Source organism: Notolepis coatsorum, assembly GCF_963971535.1.
Source record: "Notolepis coatsorum genome assembly, chromosome: 14".
NCBI lineage: Eukaryota > Metazoa > Chordata > Actinopteri > Aulopiformes > Paralepididae > Notolepis > Notolepis coatsorum.
This window is the reverse complement of record NC_140178.1, coordinates 78,037,198-78,058,103: the sequence shown is the minus strand read 5'-3', so window position 1 is coordinate 78,058,103 and position 20,906 is coordinate 78,037,198. Positions and strand designations below refer to the sequence as shown.

Here is a 20,906-nt window from a genome sequence, read left to right as displayed (position 1 = left end):
ATAATATGTATGAGAACATGGTCACTTGGCACAATGACATGAAAAGTACAAGCAATGAGGTGATGTACCACAGTACCGACAGGACCATGCGCACAGAAAATTCTCATGGCTTTGCATTTTGACACCGTCATCAACTCACTTGTACTGCTCTCTTTTCAAAGAAATTTAAACCGGTTATGTGGTTGTTTTAATCACCATCTGCCTACTGGGCTCCTACTACGTCTACTGTTGCCATTAGTTAAATTAATGGTTTAGTTTCCCCACAAGTTGTAACTAAACTTTTGTACTTTATAGTTAGGCCGATACAAGTTAGCTAGTGAGGTTGTCGCAGGCTCAGCAGACAGTTGCTGTTGCCGTTCTGTTATGCCACCAGCAGGAGCAAAGCCTCAAAATATTCTGAAAGCCAACTTTGTTTGCAACTCGTGAAGCATTAATAAACAGATCGATTATGAATAGAGCAGAGAGTAGACTGGCATCAATTTATAGGCATTTTGCGTTATGAGTTTTAATAAAATCATGGGTCATTTGTCGCTGTACTTTTCTTCAGCAGCAGGCTATTATGAGCAAACAAGCGTGAGATCTTATTTAAATTAGTAGTGTCAATACGGGTACAAGGCCACCCAGAAAATGCGGCATGGGACGAGTTAACAGGTTAACGTGGTATCCACATTCACACCTGGGAGCTGCCCGGTACAACCACAGTCTGACACTGGCCACTGAGCAACTCCACTGGAGCAGTTGGGGGGTTACGTGACCCACCCTCAGTACTTAAGCGGTTGGTATTTTGTATTGAGGGACAGGAGAGCATTATTCATTCACTTTCAAGAGTTTTCCTGCTGGTCGAGGGGATCAAACCAGCAACCTTCCGGGCCTGCTTCTCTATTCCACAGCTGCCTCAAATATATGACACTATATACCAGTAGTGTAATGGTGACACATTTGACAGAAGCCTATATGTGTGATAAAGCATGAAGTCAGTATTAGATTAGTATACACATAGGCCTAATGCTGCGTTGCGTTCCAGACAAATCGCAACTGGGGATTTCCCAGTTGAAAATTCTTCCAACCTCCAAGCGTTCTAGAGGCACGTAAACTAAACAAAAGTTTTTGTAGCAAGTCAAGACAGTTAAACAGCGAGAAGTGCAGCCTTCTTGCCCATTTAAAAAAAAAACGACGATAAGGTAACAGACGCCATTATATATTTTATTTCACCTTTATACTGGGAAAGATATCTAAACACTACATTGACTAGCCTAATAATACTGTAAATACATCTACCATGTGCTTCTCCATGGGTACCACCATTGCTTGACGTCAAACAACCTATTCTCCATTTGTACCAGAGTTGCGAGTTGTCTGGAATGCAGCATAAATATACTAAGATGGCAGCTTGCGAATGTCCCCACCTACCAGTCATCAGCTTTAAGAAGAAACCAGACTCTTCCTCTGAATACTTTGTAGAGATGCTCACAGAAGGCTCTCGACCGTTATTGCTCACCAACTGTGTGCTGTTTGAGTTAGAGAGTGACATTGATTCAAAACACAACATCCAATATTCTATTAAAGGTGTTCGCTCCCTTCAAAACATGAAACTTCCCATACCTATGGTAGTGGCAGGAAATGGGGATGACAGCATTGGCTATCCTCATAATGCCACGGTAACTGCCATTAACGGGTAAGAACATCACCTTGTTCGAGTAGATCATGGAATCACCAAATATCTAAAAAGATAGTGAGATGAAAAGATTTTAAAACCTGGATAACAATTTCTAAAACAAGACAGACAATGAATCGTGAGCCAGCCTTAGAGGTGCACTATGCAGTTTCAGGAGAGTTTGTTTGCAGAGCCTTCAAAAGACATTAACTATAATTCTTAGAATTATTCCATTTTATGTTATCATAAATTAATTTGGGAGGCACTATGAACCAAATTCTTACAAAATTGCAGTGAAATAGTAACTTTTCCAGAAGCTTTCTAGCTTCAAACAGTCTTCCTGGACAGTTTGTTTATTCAGTTATGAAGATATACCTTGGAAATTATTCACTTCTCCAACTCAACTCCGGCACCAAAAAGACCACAATGCAGCTTTAAATGGCCACAGTATTATGACAAACAGAATCAAGCATTACCGTTAACTTAGAGCCACATTCATGCAGTCCAGCTTCAATGACATAATCATCCTCACTAACAGCAACAGCTCTGCAACGAGTTTGTACTGAATGTACAGCTGGTCCCAGAAACAGCTCACCGGGAGACGCGCGGTATCCATTAAAAAGGTCAGCTCTTATCAGTATAATCATGTTCTTGTCGGTGCATCGTACTCCGACTGCAGAGGCACTGCTGGATGACAGGCCTTCAACTCCTTCAGTGGTGAGATCTTCTTCTAAAGGTGCCCGTTTGTATTCCCTTCCGTCTGGGTCCGCCGTGGGCTTGACCTTCAAAGGTCGAATGGCGTTCGCAACTCCAAATGCTGCTGACAAAAGCAGCGCTGCCAGAAAGGCAGGGTTTTCTATGCTCACCATCATATCGGTTATTTCATGAGAACAATCAAGGAAAGCTTTTAGGAAACAAGGCCTCCAAAACTCTTTACCTCCTGACCAACACAAGAAGGTACGAGACTACACGTAGATCAGGACATCAAGCTGGTGCTGACTCTGAGTTACAAATCACATACAAAGGGACACTGAACTATAAGGTGGCATGATATTGAGTCACACCCAGTCGCTCAAACGCTTTTAATTTCAGAGACACATGGAAAAGGACAGCTGGTCCCAATTGCTCGTCAACTCTGGTGTTGTGGAATCAGGGAAAGGGGTGTGGCCAGGCGAGATTGGTTCAAGATCCAGGGGTGCATCACAAAACATTTGACTGGTGCGATCCTCTCCTACCCCTCTCACCTCGCTACCACTTGTCTCCTACCAGAGGTAAGTTAGAGGAGCCAAGGGAAGGCACACTGTGATATGTTGTGAGGAGCGGACAGGGTTCTGTACCTTCAATTTTGTGGCAAATATTTCATTTAATTTCAACCTTTATTTAAAATCGTAAGCTTCTGTGGTTTCCCTCATTTACAGAAACGACGATTGTACAAATGTAAAACAGTACATAATAAATGCAATATTCACAGAAAATTAACACTTTGATCGCCAGGCTTAAATTCAGAATAAACCATCCCACGCCAGCTCTATTTGTCTATGGGGATGTTTACCTTCTTTGCAGGGCTATAACTTTTTAAATTGTATTGCTAAATTGACATTACTATGGCCCATTCAACGTCCTATATCTATTGTTCAGGGTGTAGCAACGTTATACTTTTTCATTCACATATTCATACTAAAATACGGTCTAAAGTATAAGTATGTTTTTATCGTTTTCTGCAGCTTTCTCCAGAACATGATTTATAGCCCCAAATGCATTATATTGATGATGAAATACAGTTTGATAGGAATCTGCGCGAGATAAAAAATGTCAAATGGACGTGCTTCTAGAAGTTACTACTGATCATCTGATGTTGACCGGATGGGGGGGGGGGGGTCGTTTATAACTCCGTGGCCAACGTTAGATGATTCATGTAGTGTGGGTGATATGATCATTAGAGCAGTTAGTATCGAACACGTTAAAAAATAACGCTGAATCTTACCGTAGCTTCCTCATAGCGTTGGGCGATGAGCGTGGAACAGAAATATTCGTATTATGGGATGTAGAAATATGCGATCCATTTCCAGGTTGTATAATAGTATATACGTCCAAATCATGTTGTTTATCGAGTTATTGGTAACAGATTGCTATCTGTTGTGTCTAGCTCGAGTCCTGGGACTATTACCGAGTGATCGGACCCAATTGAAATGAGCACCAGCTTCCATTTCCTGTTTCTGCTCTGGGCGATCCGCCGATCGGCCACCAGATGGCGTTCTTGAACCGTTGGAGAGTTGAGAGGGGCTCAACAGTAGATCTCAAGTTTCCGGGGGAGAAATATGATTTCGATCACAGATTTTTGAAATATTGATATCAAAGACGTGGTCCAGCGTCTTTGGCAGAATGCGCATGGCGGGGAAAGACGTGGTCCAGCGTTTTTGGCGATTAAAGTGTTAAACACAACAGAGTAAACATTTAAAGGAAAATCTGCTAAAACAGTTACAGGTAGTCACACAATGGTCTGAAATCATACGTTTAAACATACCAAGGGAAGGGAGAACATCCAACTTCATAGAGAGTTGGAGGACATTCCAAGAGTTAGAGGCATCAAAGTAAAAAGCTGACTTCCCTAGATCAGAACAAACTTGAGGGACCCTAAGAACCATCCAGTCATTTGATCGAGTTGAATAGGTTCCAATATTCCAATCTAGCCGTGAAGAGATATAAACAGGTTGTTTACCAATAAGGGCTTTAAAAATAAGTAAATACCAGTGTTTGTTGCGCCTTTCTGCAAGAGAAGGCCAACCCACCCTATCATACAGGACACAATGGTGAGTATCATATCTGTCACCAGTTATAAATCTGATAGGTGAGTGATATGCAGAATCCAGAGGTTTAAGAGTTGATGCCGCATCATGCCTATAAATTACATCACCATAATCCAAAACTGATAAGAAGACTGATTCAACTATTATTTTTCTACTAAAATAGAGGAAAATATGATCTGTTTCTGTACAGGAACCCAATTTTCTGTCGCAGTTTAGAGGCAAGATTATCCACATGGAACTTAAATGTAAATTTCTCGTCATGCCACAGGCCAAGATATTTATACTCAGTGACTCTCTCTATACAAGAGCCACTGACAGTAGATATCCGCACATTATCAAAGTCAATATTTCGGGCTCTTGAAAACAACATACATTTTGCCTTACTAGCATAAGAACTCATTTAAGATTAGCAAGGGCCTCCTGAAGAGCATACAAGGAAACCTGCAATTTCACAATGGCCAACTGTACAGAGTCAGCAATACAGTATACAATTGTGTCATCAGCATACAAATGGTCATGACATCCGTACAAAGAAGAAACAATATCATTCATGTAAATTGTAAAAAGGACAGGACCCAAAACTGAACCTTGTGGCACACATTTAGTTATGGACAAAAATTCAGATTGGACTTGACCTAACTTCACACGCCTAGATAGATAATCCTGAAACCAGACACCCCATTATCATCCAACCCAATGTTAGATCGTTTTTTTTAGAAGCAAGTAGTGATCAACTGTATCAAAGGCTTTTGATAAATCAACAAAGAAGGCAGCACAATGTTTTTTCTTATCTAATGCTGAGATAATATAATTTGTAACCAGAATGATGGCTGATGTAATACTGTGTTTGGCTCTAAAACCAGATTACTGAGAACTAAGAACTGAGTTAATTGAAAGGAAAAACTCAAGTTGTTTATTCAATAGTGTTTCCAGGACTTTAGCTAGGCAAGGTAACCTGGAGATAGGACGATAATTATCTAAATTATCCCTATCACCTCCCTTATGTAAAGGAATCACTCGTGCAGATTTCCAAGCTAGAGGAAATCTACCTGAAGAGATAGAGATAAAAAATATAAGTTAACTGCTCAGCGATAACTGGTGCAGCCAATTTAATAAAAAAAAATACTCAAAGTTATCCTCACCTGTAAAACACTTTGAATCGATAGATTGCAAAGCATCAAATACAGCTGACTGTGAAAAGGGCTGAAAGGAGAAATGTGAAGTCCATTATAGTTCCTATTAAATAAATTACCAGCCTCTGCAAAATGCCTATTGAAGGCAACACAAATTGCACTCTTCTCAGAGATCACACTATCAACTTTAATATGAGAAGGTAAATAATTAGATTAGGATTTACATGATCCTTTGCATTGTCCCTTTCCTTCTTCACTATTGGGATGGTGCGTAAGATGACATCCGACATATCTTGCGAAAGATACACTTGAAACAACGACGTTGCTTCCTATAGGGAGGTGTAGTCTGACGTCACTTTAGTTTCCCACACGGTCCACCCATATAGGGATTTATCATTGGGAAAATGTATTATTGTCTATTGTAATAATTCTGCCTCATGAACATTGGCAAGCTTTCCATTTTTGAACAAAATTAGTTAAATGTCAAGTTAGACCGCGCTCTCAAAATCCGACAATAATGAGTTCCCTTCTATCACTAACATTATTGTTTGAGCATTTTTGGTTGAAATAAAGTTAGTTATAACGTTTTTAATTTGTCGTTAAGAAATAACTACACTTACCAGTAGAACGCATCGTTCAGTGCCGTCGCCTAATACAGCCAGGAGTCTACGCTGTGGTGACGTCAGTCAGCAGCGCCAAAGTGAGTGTAGTTCCTCAGTGAACAAAAACATAAACGTTATTAATTAGCTACTCTTACGATTAATTGCGAATTTTTTCATGTTGAGCTATAGATTGTGGATGAATACACACAGAAGGTACACCATGCCAATGTTCATGCTTTATTTGTTTTAACGAGACGATTTAGAAATGGGCCCATTGGAAATACGTGGCAATTTCAAGGAGGGTGGACCGTGCGGGAAACACCAATGACGTAACCACTACAACTCCCTATTGGAATAAGGGTCCAATGAATACATTTTGATGTCATGGAAAAGAGGTGTAGACATAATGTGATGCACCCCCTTTACACAAAGGGTACACATGTAGACCTACACGTTGTCAGAAGGATAGCACCACCAGTTGTATCCAAAATGTATTCATTACATATTTAATCATAGTTGGAGAACCAGTGTTGGTGTATTACCAGCTTGGTGGAGGAGGTGAAATACCAGACTCAAGACAGTTCCCACTGGTACATTTGCCCAACCTTCTAACCCAGACTTGTCTCTTCCCCTGTGCTGGGTTTGAGCCCATGTTATTTTAAAACTATGCGTACTGCCAATCTTAGTAAGGAGATGCAGGATAAGAGCTTTGTGTTAGTTTCAAGTAAAGACGGGTCTTTCACAAACATGTTTTGGCCTCATGAAGTCAGAGCCTCATGCATTGCCTATGGAGCCGTCCCCGATTTTACATCCCAGTTAGTTAGTTGGAGGGTTCTCCCTCAGTCAGGGCAGGTTCATGGATGCTGGTCATTTGGAGGGTTCTCCCTCAGTCAGGGCAGGTTCATGAACGCTGGTCATTTGGAGGGTTCTCTCTGTCAGGGCAGGTTCATGAACGCTGGTCATTTGGAGGGTTCCCTCTCTCCGACTCCTAGATTTGAGAGAGATGCACGTTTACAAATGCAGTCTGAACTGAGCTGGGGCACAGGAAGATAGTGTGAATTCTTCACAAACAAACAATCCATAGATCTCAGAAATCCTTTGTAAGAATTGCAACCAACTCTTCTTATTTAGCCCCAACCAAACCATTATTTAAACAACTGCAACTACTCACAATGTATGAGGTCAACAAGTACCAAACAGGGGTTCTTATGTACAAAGTGATTAGTCTTCCTTTATCTTTGCCTAATTCTTTTCAAAGTTATTTTGAGTTTAATTCTCATCATGCACATCTCACAAGAAGTAATAAAGACTTACGCATTCCTTTCTGTAGGACCTCTGTTGCCAAATTCTCTTTTGTGTAGTTATCCTATACAGGTTTAAGAGGGGAGGTCGCTTATAAGCCCTTGGTTTTTTTTTTTAACCTTTCCTGCACATTTTAACTGTTTTTTTACTTATTTTATTCCAGAATGTTTATTTTATTCCAGAATGTTTATAAGTGCAAATAACAATAAACATTTCTTAAATGGGTGGCATTCCCCTTTTAAACCCTGACGTACATGACATCATGACTACTTAAATAGGCTAGTGCCCCCCATTCCCCCAAAAAAGCTTCGCTTATTTGACATTAGAGATAATGGTATCTACACTACCACAAATTTATAAAATGGTAAATAGTTATCCAAATGCGCTTAAGAATGTTCCTCAAATTTGGAGGCAACCATGCAAGGTGGCAACCTGCTCATCGGGAGCAATTAGGGGTTAAGTGTCTTGCTCAAGGACACTTCCAACATGCTGCCCGGGAATCGAACCGGGAACCTTCGCATTACCAGACGACTGCTCTACCTCCCGAGCCACTGTTGCCCCCGGTATCCACACATTTAAACATCCTTTGGTCAGTTTAAAGAATTACCAACCGTAATCTGCAGTTGTTAATTCATTATACCTAGTCATAACGATTAGACAAGTCATTTTAATCCCTCCCATTCATCCTGTGATTGCATGACTGGAATGCAGCCATCCTAGTTATTTTTTATAAATGTAACCAAGTCCACTCTCTGCTGGAGACGAGAAGCAGTGCCTACAGAGAACATTTACCCTCTGCTGCCAAATCATAATTCATCACAGCATCCTGTGATCACTGGCTTATTGTCGTTAAACCCCCAGCAAGACACACCTACTGTACATGACAGATGTCACTACCCACATAATGACAGACCAGATGGTTGTAGGCTATTATATTAATCTATGGTTGTAGTAGGTTTATTATACAACTATGGTTAGACTTCAACAAGCATGTAAAGGGAGGCAAAAACAATCATACAGGAGTTAAGGTTTTTTATTGATGGAATCATCTTCATCTAAAAGACCAGAGTCTGTAGCCAGTGAACTGGCCAATGTAGTCACTTCAACCTCATGGCCGTCTTCATGAGAAACCACCTCGCTGGGGAAAGATGTGGCGTTGCTGGGGGCAGCTGTGGCGTTGCCCTCGGCTTCCTGAGTTACGTCAATCTGGGACGGTCTTGATTGATGTGTACTACTCCCAATGGTTTCATTGGTATGAGATGCCTCGTCTTCATCCTTCACGGCACCTTTTCCATCCCAGTCTGTCATGGGTTGAGAAATGGAAAGTTGTGAATTAAAGCTGCAGTGAGTTTACCTGCCCAGCAGAAATAGAACAAACTCTGAATCACTTTAAGCCCATGTGCACTCAAATGTTTCCCACAGACTCTAGCAGCTTTAATACATCAAGCCTTTGTCTGCTGCTGCCTCCTCGAGTCCGGAAAGCCTTCGTTACACATGTATGGGCTTGAAAAGTGATGCAGAGTTTGCGCCATTTCTGTGGGGCAGGTAAACTTGTTTAATTTTTCCGAAGTTGCCTACTGCAGCTTTAAGACAATATAAGTTTTCACCCGGTTCTATAGTCCATACATACCTTTTAAAGTAGTTCCCCTCTTTTCAGGGTCAATTTCCAAATGGGCCCTTCTATCCTGTTCAACCCGACTGCTTGTCTGAACCAATGCCTCAGTGGTCAAACCAAGGGTTCCAGGCTCTGGTGTAGGTATTAGCCGAGGACCAGGAACAAGTCCTTTCGCCAGGTCTGAGAAAATGTCATTTCACAATGAAATCTCCCATTTACAAAACCCATTTATTTTTCTATTGATAGTGTGAACTACCTTTCTCAGAAAATTCTTCAAAGCTTTCCTCTTCATCCGATTCTTGGGGACCGCTTATCTCGTCCAGTGGGTAATGACCTGAAGAGAGAGATTCTAATTAAAAGCCCAAGTGCTTAATTTGTAAAAAATTTAACTTTTATAAATCCATACCAATTTTTGTGTGTATGCCTCTCCACTGGCTACCATATGATGGGAGGAGTTTAAAGAGGAGAGGAGGGAGGTCTTCTTGGAGTAATGGCCCACTTTTGTATCTGGATGGCAAGACCAACATGGGGCCCAACCCAGTTTCTTGTTCCAATACTGAAGAAACAGAAACGCAAACACATGAGCAGCCTGCAGGTTAAGTCACCATATCACTCACACAAAGACGTCAATCTACCATCGTTGGACGTTATTCCACTCCTCCAGAAGTTGTCGGACACCCCCGGCTTGCCGTACCCACGGGGACCGAATGCACTGAAGCTACCATGAAGTTGGGAGTCGACCGGTGTGGAACCAGCATGGTCGACATTCTGGCCGTCACAAAAGCTACACAAGTAGTCACTGCCATCGGCCGACCGCCATCTGAAATGGAAGACCCAATTTGCAGGTTCTAGAGCGCAAATAACACTCATGTGCAATTGATATTAATGAGATGCAAATGAGAACTTGCCTTCCATTAGAAAAGGTGCACGCCTTGTTTTGTGGGTCTGCGTGATTTGTGACGGGAACGGCAGCAAGGTGGCATGTCATGTAGAGCTGTGAAGAGGTTGGATTAAAATAAAACCCCAACTACATTAGTCTCATAATCAAGGATGCATCTAAAGTACCTTTTCACTGCCAATATGGATAGCTAAACCTTTCAAAAAGAAACAACATGTGAAATGCAAATAGTCTTCTCCAGTCAGACAAGATGGATACCAATTTCCTCTCTGCATTCAGTAGAAAGATTACGGACCAGCTAGCCTAGCTGTTGGCCAAAAAAAATGCTTGAGTTAAGCTAGTGGTCCATATCCGCTTCCATTAATTTATGCCAGCTTCAGCCGGATAGCTTTCTACTGAACACAAGAGGAAATTGGTATCCATCTTGTCTGATGGGAGAAGACTGTATGCGCATTTCACATAATGTTGGTGTGTTCCTTTAATTCAGCTGATGACGGATCCAATTTTTTTTTTACTCAAGAGTACAGACTTGACCATTAGTTTGAGGCCAGAGGAAAGTGATATAACCCATTTCCATCCTTATAGATCCAACATGCTTCCATCTTACCGGATAACGGTCATTAAATGACAACCATGGTCAATGAGCTGTGGCATTGCGCCATATTGGTCACCATGAAACATCACAAGAAGAGAAATCCTAATAACTAATTTTAGCCTTGTATTGGCCCCCATATCCGATACTCATCTCTACTTTGAAATTATCCATAATAATAATGGCCCACCTCTCCTTGGTCTTCTTTATGGAACCTAAAGGCATCGATGGTGAACTGGAGTTTATCATCCTGAATCCTCGGCAGGAAGTGGGAATGAGAGTCTTGAAGCTGGGAATCAACCAAGCACCTGGATGGAATGTAAGAGGCATCTCAGAGCGGTAGCATGGACTGTAATCACGCGGCAGCCATGTTGCCCTTATGTCATGCTCCGATTGAGTTACCTTTCCACCCAGCCAACCAACCAGAGCATGACATGACAGCAAAATGGCCACCATGTGTGTATATGGTCCATTGGACAATGAGTCGATCGACCTGCCATCAGACTTTCATAGTTTCAAGTTTGTTTATCATTTGTCATAAAATACAGAATACTTTGATGAAATGCTTGTTTCTGTATGAGCCCCTGAGAGTGCTACATACAGTAAAAAATAAAGTAATTAAGTAGTAAAGAAATATTCAGTTAATATACATAACAAAACAGAGTAAAATGAGTAACAGTGAGGTACAAAACTTAGGGTAAGGTGCACTAGTGCAAATCTCTTTAATAATAGATCAATATAAAGTGTTAAAAGTGTCTAGAGTAAAGTGAGTAGTAAGGTGAGTTTAGTTGCCTACCCGTCATTGTCGATAAAGACGTATCTGGGGACAGAGTCTGTGTCTGTGTCCAGTGTAGCCACACAGCTACTCACAAACATCCTGAACCCCATGTGGTGCCCAACCCTGACCGAAGCCTCTATGTTGATGGGCTCCCCGAGGTAAAACACCTTGGAACCCCGCTCATACAGCCAGTCACCTGCACAAGAAAAAACAAAACGAGACAGTTTAAATGGGAAACGATGAGCGAAGTGAGAAAAGTAAAAGATCTGATCAAGAGCTCAACCCACTTGTCATGATCCTCAGGTCAAAATCCAGGAGCTCCACAGCAGCTTGGGTGGACGTGAAGGGGATCCAGGTAGGTCTGAGTGAGGAGCTGGACAGACTGTATTTCCTAAACGGGAAAACTGGAGTGTCAAAGCAAGCCGATCCTACCCCGCCCCCCCCCATGCCGTCAGAACTCACCTTCCATAATGACACTCGATCGGAATTACAGCCTCGTCCATTCGGATCAACCCATCTTGGGACAACATGGGAGAATATATGAGGAGGTTTGTGTAGATCAGGGAGTCTTCAGTCATCTGTGGACAGAGAGTCATCATCATTTGCTACTTAGTAATGATGTTGGGCAGTACAGTCCTTTCTCAGCACAATCCATGCAATCCTCACACTTGGCCATAAACCAATGCAAAGTCACTGGGGTGTGTACAATCTACTCTGTGCTTTTAGTCAGCTTGTACACACAGGAGCTCGACCCCATTGACTTTGCATTAGTTTGTGGCAAATTAGCCAGAGCTAAAACATTAAGATATTGAAATGCATAATAGATAAAAATAAATTGCCTACCCAGTGTTTGGTACCACAGTCGGACAGTCCAACAGCAATCCTGTACTCATCGACTGAGGACTCTGCTGCGGTGCAAGAGTCGCTGTGGTAGACTCCAAGCTGCAACTCATCTACATTTATGGGAGTTCCAACCTCAAACAGATCAGCTTTCACAAAGATTTCCATAAAGTCTGGATGGCAGATGACAGTTACAGTTTGTTTTTCAGTTACAGGACCTAGCTGCTCATATGGAATATGTTGGGAGGTCTGTTCTCCTTTAGTCCAAGCCCCATGTTGTGCGTCTTGTTGGGAGGGAAGCGTAAAAGATGACAATGACGGAATGAAGATTGCTAACCAAGAGAAGCAAACAAAAAGGTTCACCGACAAATTCACTAAGTTCGCCATGAAGCCCCACAAAACACCAAACTTCTCTTGAAGTTCAGAAGGAGAATGTTCCACCCTGCCCTACTTTTACAACAAGCTAGCTTGACCAGTGAATTATGCAACCAATCATGGCCTAATAGCAATGCTGCACACCTGAGACTAATTGAGTGTTAATTAGCTTCCAAATGACAGTGAACACAAACAATTGATCAAACTGATTTATCAATGTTCATATAAAGTACAAAAAGGCTTAAGATTTCCCCCCATGAAAAAGCAAGGTAAATGGTTTTAATAACATGTATTAAAATACTTTAATGCTTGATAGAAGAGGCCCCACTGTACACAAATGGACCATTGTGCATGAAGCAAGTCAGCCAGTGTAAAACACCCAACTAGGGCTGTCCTAAACTAACAGTCCAAGCACATGTACCCAGTTCATGCACACTTTCTGCTGTCTGCATGAATCTTCAAGATGGAAATCAAGTTAATTCAGTGCAACAAAGCAACCACCATAATCACTTAAATCACCAAAATCTTGTAGACTTAGGCCATGTCCCCACGTATCTGGATCTTTTGCCAAACGCACATTTTATTCCACAATTGGGCCTTTCATCCACACGTAAAGGGTGTTTTCAGAGACATAAACAGAGATTTTCTTAAACGCATTTTAAAGTGAAGATTTTCCAAAATATCTGTTCAGTGGATCCGTGCAGCCACTGTAAACGCATAGTCTAGATAAACGATGACGCCACAGCTCACTACGCATGCTCAGACTGTGGCGGGCCGTAATAATATTTGGCCCGTCAGATTGTTTGGCGAATATTACTTTACTATTTCTCTAATATATATCAGACCGACTATAGGCTAGCTAGGCTATATATTTCAGCTATAATGTCCTAACAGAGAAACTACCACCACCTAAAACATCATTATTACACCTTGTTTTATCCATATAGGCAGTAGCGCTTTGAAGTAATAATAACTTCGGTGGACTTGGTGCTGAAATGTGATTGATTGATTGATTGATTGAAAACTTTATTAACAGATTGCAGAATGGGTACAGTACAGTACAGCTCAATACATACAATTGTTAAGTGCAGACCAGAGAAAGACTTTCGTCTTGTTTACATCAGGGTCCCCCATTTTAAATTCATCGTAACATATATGACATACAGATAGACAGTACTGCTACATCTATACATTTATGACATACCAGATTTGCAAATACAGTACTGTTTGTGATACGAAAAGAGTCTAGAAAAGAAGTATATACATTTCACGTAGAAACTGTACATAGGAGGAGGTTGGGTAGGTGGGGGGGGGGGGTACTGTACATTGGAGGTGGTTGGGTGGGTGGGGGGGAGGTTGGGTAGGAGTGGGGGGAGGTTGGGTAGGAGGGGTGGGTGGGGGACACTGTACAACTGTACAAGAAACACTGTACATTGGAATATTGACAAGACCATACTTGGTCATTTTTACTGTACATTGGAGGGGGTTGTGTTAGGACATTTACAGGGGCCAGTTTCGAATTGCAGTCTCCCGTAGGTGTTTTTTGAGAGTGTTTTTGAAAGTGGGTAGTGATTAACATTCCTTTACAGCTTTGGGTAGTGCGTTCCACATTGATGTGGCATAATTGCGAAACGTGTTTAGTCCCTTGTTTGAGCCGAATCTGGGTTTAACATGATTTGTGGAGCTCCTTCTGGTGTTGTGATTGTGGTATTCACTGACCTTTGGGAAGTATTTTGACATGTACATGGGTACCTTGGTCGTGTAGTGTATCTTGTAGACCAGGCCCATTGCAAGTTGCTGTACTCTGTCGTCTACTCTAAGCCATCCTAGGTTGTCAAAGTGGGCAGGGGTGAGGTGGGTTCTAGGAGTAAGGTCAAGCAGTAGTCTGACCAGTTTGTTTTGAGATGTTTGTAATTTTGTTTTTAGCGCCTTTGAGGTGCTTTGGTACCATGAGGTGCAAGCATAGTCATAGTACCCTTGAATGAGTGCTCCTGCCAGAGTCTTCAGGGTATTCTTGTTTACCAGTGAGGAGATCCGGTACAAGAATCGAGTTCGTTGGTTGACTTTTTTTATTACATTGGATGCCATTTTGTCACAGGAAATATTTGCCTCTAGGATTGGACCCAGGTAGGTAATATCTTCTTTCCTTGTGACAATATTGTCACCCACTGTAACTGAGAAGCCGTCGGTCTTGCTGAGTTTGTTATTTGAACCGAAGAGAATGGACTCTGTTTTGCCCATGTGTAATGATAGTTTATTATCAGCGAGCCATATGCAGATTTTGCCTAGTTCCGAGCTGAGGGTTTTTTCAACCTGTAACTTGTTCTTGTCAGAGACCAGCAGGGCTGAGTCGTCCGCAAACAGGAACAAGTTGCAGTCACAAGCTGACGACATGTCATTTGCATAAATTAGGAACAGTATGTCATTCAAACGATCCTTACTTATATATGCGACGACGGCACCACACGTGAACAGTACAATGCAATTAATGAATGTCTTGTTGTAATTAGTATATATATAGTTTGTGATAAGGACTCGCCGTATTTAGTTTCAGAATCCGGAGATTGTTAGCCCCTTAGGTGACTGATGCACCGAGTGAATCCACAGTCACTTGCTCCTCAATAGGAAACCAACCTAGATTTACCGGGATCATCCCTATGTTCCCCGGGTCCTATGTTCCCCGGGTTCTATGTTCCCCGCTTTGATTGATTAATAGATTGAAAATTTTATAAATTTTTATTATTTAATTAATTATTAATGTCCGCCTTGTTTCGAACGGTTAAGCTTAGGCCTTCTTTTGAACTGGTTAAGGTTAGAGTTTGGAATCAGGGCTGGTGGTCTAAAATGTTCAATCAATCAATCAATCAAAGCGGGGAACATAGAACCCGGGGAACATAGGACCCGGGGAACATAGACATGCTCCCGATTTACCCTGAAGGACTGGTTCTAACCGAACCGTTCGTTATACAAGTATCACAGAGAAATGTCAAAGGTACTCACAGTTGCACGAGGGTTTCGAATAGAGATACGTGATGGTTTGAAAGCTCGGCGTTGCTAATAATTTTTTTAATATTTTTTATAAACGGCTCAAAACGGCATTATTTCCGGCGTTGGCTGCCTGGTGTGATCACAGCGCATGCGCATCATGCACCCAACGCCGGAAATAATGCCGTTTTGAGTTTGATTGATTGATTGAAAACTTTATTAACAGATTGCAGAATGGGTACAATACAGTACAGCTCAATACACACAATTGTTAAGGGGATGCAGACCAGAGAAAGACTTTCGTCTTGTTTACACCAGGGTCCCCCATTTTCAATTCATCAGGAGCAGTCTATAAAGAATATTTAAAATGTTTATTAGCAACGCAGAGATTTCAAACCATCCCGTATGTCTGTCCGAAACCCTTGTGCAACTGTGAGTACCTTTGAAACGTCTCTGTGATACTTGTATAACGGTTTGGTTAGAACCAGTCCTTCATGGTAAATCTAGGTTGGTTTCCTATTGAGGAGCAAGTGACTGTGGATTCACTCGGTGCATCACAGTCACGAAAGGGGCTAGATTGTGATCTCAACATTGACATTGTATCTCTCCGTCGCCCAGTGCGCAGAAGTAAAGCATTGAATCGTGACATATCTAGATTGGTTGTTTCCTCTGGACTGCATAATCCTCTGCTATATCTATCTATTTATCATCTATGTCAATATAGCCAATGGAAATGCTAGGAATGGTCACGTGGGCTGGGTGAAATCCTATCGTTTCTCAGCCGTCCTGACCGCTCGTACCACTATGGTATTTGGGATATCGCTTATCGCCACCTACTGGCCCGCATGCTTGTTGGATCAATTTATATGCGTTTATGTGTTTGCGTCTGGATCAGTTTTTTTTTTAACACTGCATGTGGACGAGGATTTCTTTTTAAACAGAGCCTGAGAATATCCGTTTGGCAAAAGATCCAGATACGTGGGGTCATGGCCTAAATTGTCCTCACGTATATGGATCTTTTGCCAAACGCACATTTTATTCCACGATTGGGCCTCTCATCCACACGTAAAGGGTGTTTTCAGAGACATAAACGGAGACTTTCTTAAACGCATTTTAAAGTGAAGATTTTCCAAAATATCCGTTCAGTGGATCCGTGCAGCCACTGTAAACGCATAGTCTAGATAAACGATGACGCCACAGCTCACTACGCATGCTCAGACTGTTGTTCCATCCATGGCAATACAATAGGCACCCGTAGCCTTGAAGCGCACAGAGGCAATAAGATGGACAGCGCCTGGTGCTGAAATGACAGACAGAAATAGCATGAGTACTGTATATTTGTATATCTTGTATATCATTCATGAATGTCTAGATGTAATGTAACAGCTACTGTATACTCCAGTGCCGACAGATTCGGCCATCAGACTCTGCTTGCGTGTAATAGGGATGTATCTGTTATTTAGTTATACCGGACATTTTCGTTTACATAAGTAGATTTTTCGTTTCTGTTTATTTATTAAGTTAATATAAACCGTGTTTCGAATGTTTTTGAGGTTGTTAAACACACGCTTTTGATTTATTTAAGTGGCGAGTGGCGTTTTTTTCGTCCGCTTATTTCTCGAGAGATATCATACAATGTCATGTTGAGACCTTGAGATCACAATATCGCGATTCCGAAACAAAATAAGGCAAGGCATTATCACAAACTGTAGCAAAGATATTTAATGTTTTGCTAAACATGTCTAGTTTTGCGCCCTGCTTCAGTTAAAAGCCAAATTGCATTCTAGATTCAGTTAATAGACTCGCGACAGAAGAGCGTCTGATGCTCTCTGATGTTGCGGATAGTTGAGGATGTTGGCATCAAGCGTGAGTGGTCCCAGAATGACCTAATAATAACTTCAGTGGATAATGCCTGGGTGCTGAAATGTCATTCAAACTATCCTTACTTATATATGCGACGACGGCACGTGAACAGTACAATGCAATTAATGAATGTCTTGTTGTAATTAGTATATATATAGTTTGTGATAAGGACTCGCCATATTTAGTTTCAGAATCCGTTGAATACATTGACATTGTATCTCTCCGTCGCCCAGTGCGCAGAAGTAAAGCATTAAATCGTGACATATCTAGATTGGTTGTTTCCTCTGGACTGCATCTAATCCACCGCTATATCTATCTATTTATTATCTACTGTATGTATGTCAATATAGCCAATGGAAATGCTAGGAATGGTGAAGTGGGCTGGGTGAACCAATGGACAATTCCTATCATTTCTCTGTCGTCCTGACCGCTCGTACCACTATGGTATTTGGGATATCGCTTATCGCCACCTGCTGGCACGCATTGGAGCAATTCATATGCGTTTGTGTGTTTGTGTCTGGATGGAGTTTTTTTTAACACTGTGGTGTGGACGGGGATTTTTATTTTAAACGGAGCCTGAGAATATCCGTTTGGCAAAAGATCCATATACGTGAGGACATTAGACTATCAAACCACATCCTTCCTGATCCTATTCATTCAGAATGTTCAATCATTACTGTGTGCTCTCTAGCCTCTCTCTGATTAGTACCATCACACAGACACTGTACACTGTACAATAACAAAGCGGTTATTAAACTGACTCAATTTATGTATTTTACTTAAACTTAAAAATAATTATAAACAAGAGGGTAGCACTGCCACAGAATAAAAAAATATATATATATTTTTTCTCGTTGATTGATAAGAGCCCTTGGTATTTTATTATTTGACAACTAAACATTTATTTGATGTATTTTGTGACTACCTGTTTAAACTGTAACATACCAAAAAGGTTACATTGTGCATTTTTAGAATGCACATACATCAACACCAAATATTTTGACTAAACATGCTTGCTTGAAGTTTACACTACAGTAGAAAAAAGATAAAACACGGTTGCAAGCAGTGCCATCTGGGAGAAATGCAAGGCCCTGTGCGAGGGAGATTTAAACGTGAGGCCCCCTCCCAAAGGTAAAAAAGAAAAGAAAATGTATATAATACATTTTCTTTTAATACATTCCCCCCCCCCTTTTTTTGCATACAGTCAACGTATTCTTAAATAATAGCACTGCCCGAGGCTGGGCATACAGTCAACATATTCTTAAATAATAGCGCTGCCCGAGGCTTAGTGGCAATGCACCTGTACAATCGTACACCTGGCTGATAAGCTAACGGCATGCAGCGTTATTTCTTCTGCTCCGATGCTGCACATTTGGTTTTCAAAAGTAGGATGCTCTTGGCCAAGACATCCACTCGCTCCCGTGGATAGCGCCGAATAGACCCCGTACCTGTACCCCCTCCCACGATGCTTTGCAAAAAAGTAAACGGGTCATTGAATGAAACCAATAGTATATCTGCAGAGCCGCAGAGCCCGGAACACTATTCTACAAACGTGTCTAATGTGAAATATATAAGCATGTAAGCAAAACTAGATTTTAGGTCGGTGATGGAAAGTGATTGTTAACATTCTATTTATTTATATTTTTATAAAAAATTTAAAAAAATTTAATAAAAAAATTTAAAGTTTTAATTTTTTCCTTTTTGCGAGGCCCCCCTTCCCGCGAGGCCCTGTGCGACCGCACTGCTTGCACGCCCCTAGCGGCGGCCCTGGTTGCATGTTATTGGTGTCGGGGGCCACGCTCCCAGCTGCTGACAGTTGGCTTTGAAGTTGTCTTCCTGTTCTAAGATGAATAAAGAGAAGAGCTGATAGTCTACGCCAGTCTCACAACAGCCAAGGAAACAGGATGACTGTAACGATTTGATCTTCAGTACATTTGACCACTTGGATGGCTCGCTAACGGAAGAGGCTATGAGGACAGGCTTGGTATGCATACTCATCATCACTCAGATTATAGGTAAGGGTTCATTTCTTGCTATTCATATTTAAATTAAGTCATAATACTGTGCATAAATTCCATGAAATTATATTCTAGTAAAGAATGAACAATCATTGATATTAACGTTTGGCTCATGTCATAACCCCCCGCCCCGGGGTAGTAAACCTTACTCATAACACGTCGATTTTCAGATGGATGAAAATTTATGAAATTTGCAGGAAATCTGTGAAATCAATACAGTAGGCAGGCCGTTAAAGGGTCAGTTAAAAAAAAATTAAAAATAAAATGTTTCTCCTTACCCGGTGTGCTATCTATCCATCCAGATAGTTTCAGTGTGAAGTGGCGATATCTGTCATAGAGATGTCTGCCTTCACTCCAATACAATAGAGCTGCATGGCACTCAGAAAAAACTGAAAAGCAATGTCTCTTTCTAGAAATCATGACCTGGTTACTCAAAATAACCGGCATACTTTGTTGTCAACAGTTTCATGTAGGAACTATTTTCTACCTAAATACACCACCATTTATTATTATGGTGGGTGTAGAAAAAACAGAGTGCCATTCAGCTCCATTATATTGGAGTGAAGGCAGACATCTCTACAGCAGATATCTCTACAGCAGACATCTCTACAGCAGACATCTCTACAGCAGATATCTCTACATCAGACATCTCTACTGCAGATATCTCCAAAACTAGGCAAATCACACCGAAACTATCTAGATGGATAGAGAGCATTCAGTGTAAGGGGGAAAATATGTAGCAATTTTGGATGATCTGCCAAAGAAAATGGTGGACTTAATTAAATTAATTAAATCAAATAGGATAATGTTTCCTCTGGCATTCTCTCCAGCTCATACAGAGCTGGTCTTTATTCAGAGGACAGAGGGCCAGTCGCTGGAGCTCTCCTGGTCAGCGGAGCATACATGTGACACCCTGACAGACCTCCACCTGTACCACATCAGCACTCGGGGACAGATGACCCTGCTGTCCCTAGTGGAGGGCAACAAACTGAGGGTGAGCCCTGAGTACCGGGGGCGCCTGGAGCTCTCTGGAGGTCTGAGTTCTCCCCAGGTCAATGTGACTATATCCCACCTACAACGTCCAGACACCGGGCTCTACGTTCACCCGCAGCACCGCCAACAACAGTTGTGACCTGACCGACATCAGCAGGCAGAGCGTCTTCCTGTTGGTTGAAGTGGCAGGTGGGTAATTAGCAACGCTACACTCACACACTACTAGTACTTCAGTTCAAGTGATGTTTAATGGAGACATGTTGTCGCTCTCTATTTGTATTGAGCTCTTGATACAAAGGAATAACAGCAGACAACAGGTAAATTACCAAAAACGTGTAATTGCACTCACTGTATTTTGTGGCCATAAAAGGTTTTTGTTGGTAAAATAGTCCTATATTCTGATTTACAAATCAGATTTACAAATGTACAAGTCCAAAAAGCTTCCATCTAC

General features: G+C 41.5%; 1 protein-coding gene across 1 annotated transcript; it reads right to left on the bottom strand.

Annotated features, from left to right (window-relative positions):
• Nucleotides 1-2,619: 2,619 nt before the first annotated feature.
• LOC311240575 (zona pellucida sperm-binding protein 3-like) lies at nucleotides 2,620-13,026 on the bottom strand (the record flags this gene model as incomplete). Its single annotated transcript, XM_084329150.1, has 10 exons — nucleotides 2,620-2,655; nucleotides 8,600-8,799; nucleotides 9,749-9,933; nucleotides 10,022-10,107; nucleotides 10,794-10,911; nucleotides 11,400-11,577; nucleotides 11,669-11,772; nucleotides 11,844-11,959; nucleotides 12,225-12,443; nucleotides 13,018-13,026. 10 exons carry the CDS (start codon nucleotides 13,024-13,026, stop codon nucleotides 2,620-2,622), a joined length of 1,251 nt encoding a protein of 416 aa, XP_084185276.1.
• Nucleotides 13,027-20,906: the final 7,880 nt, after the last annotated feature.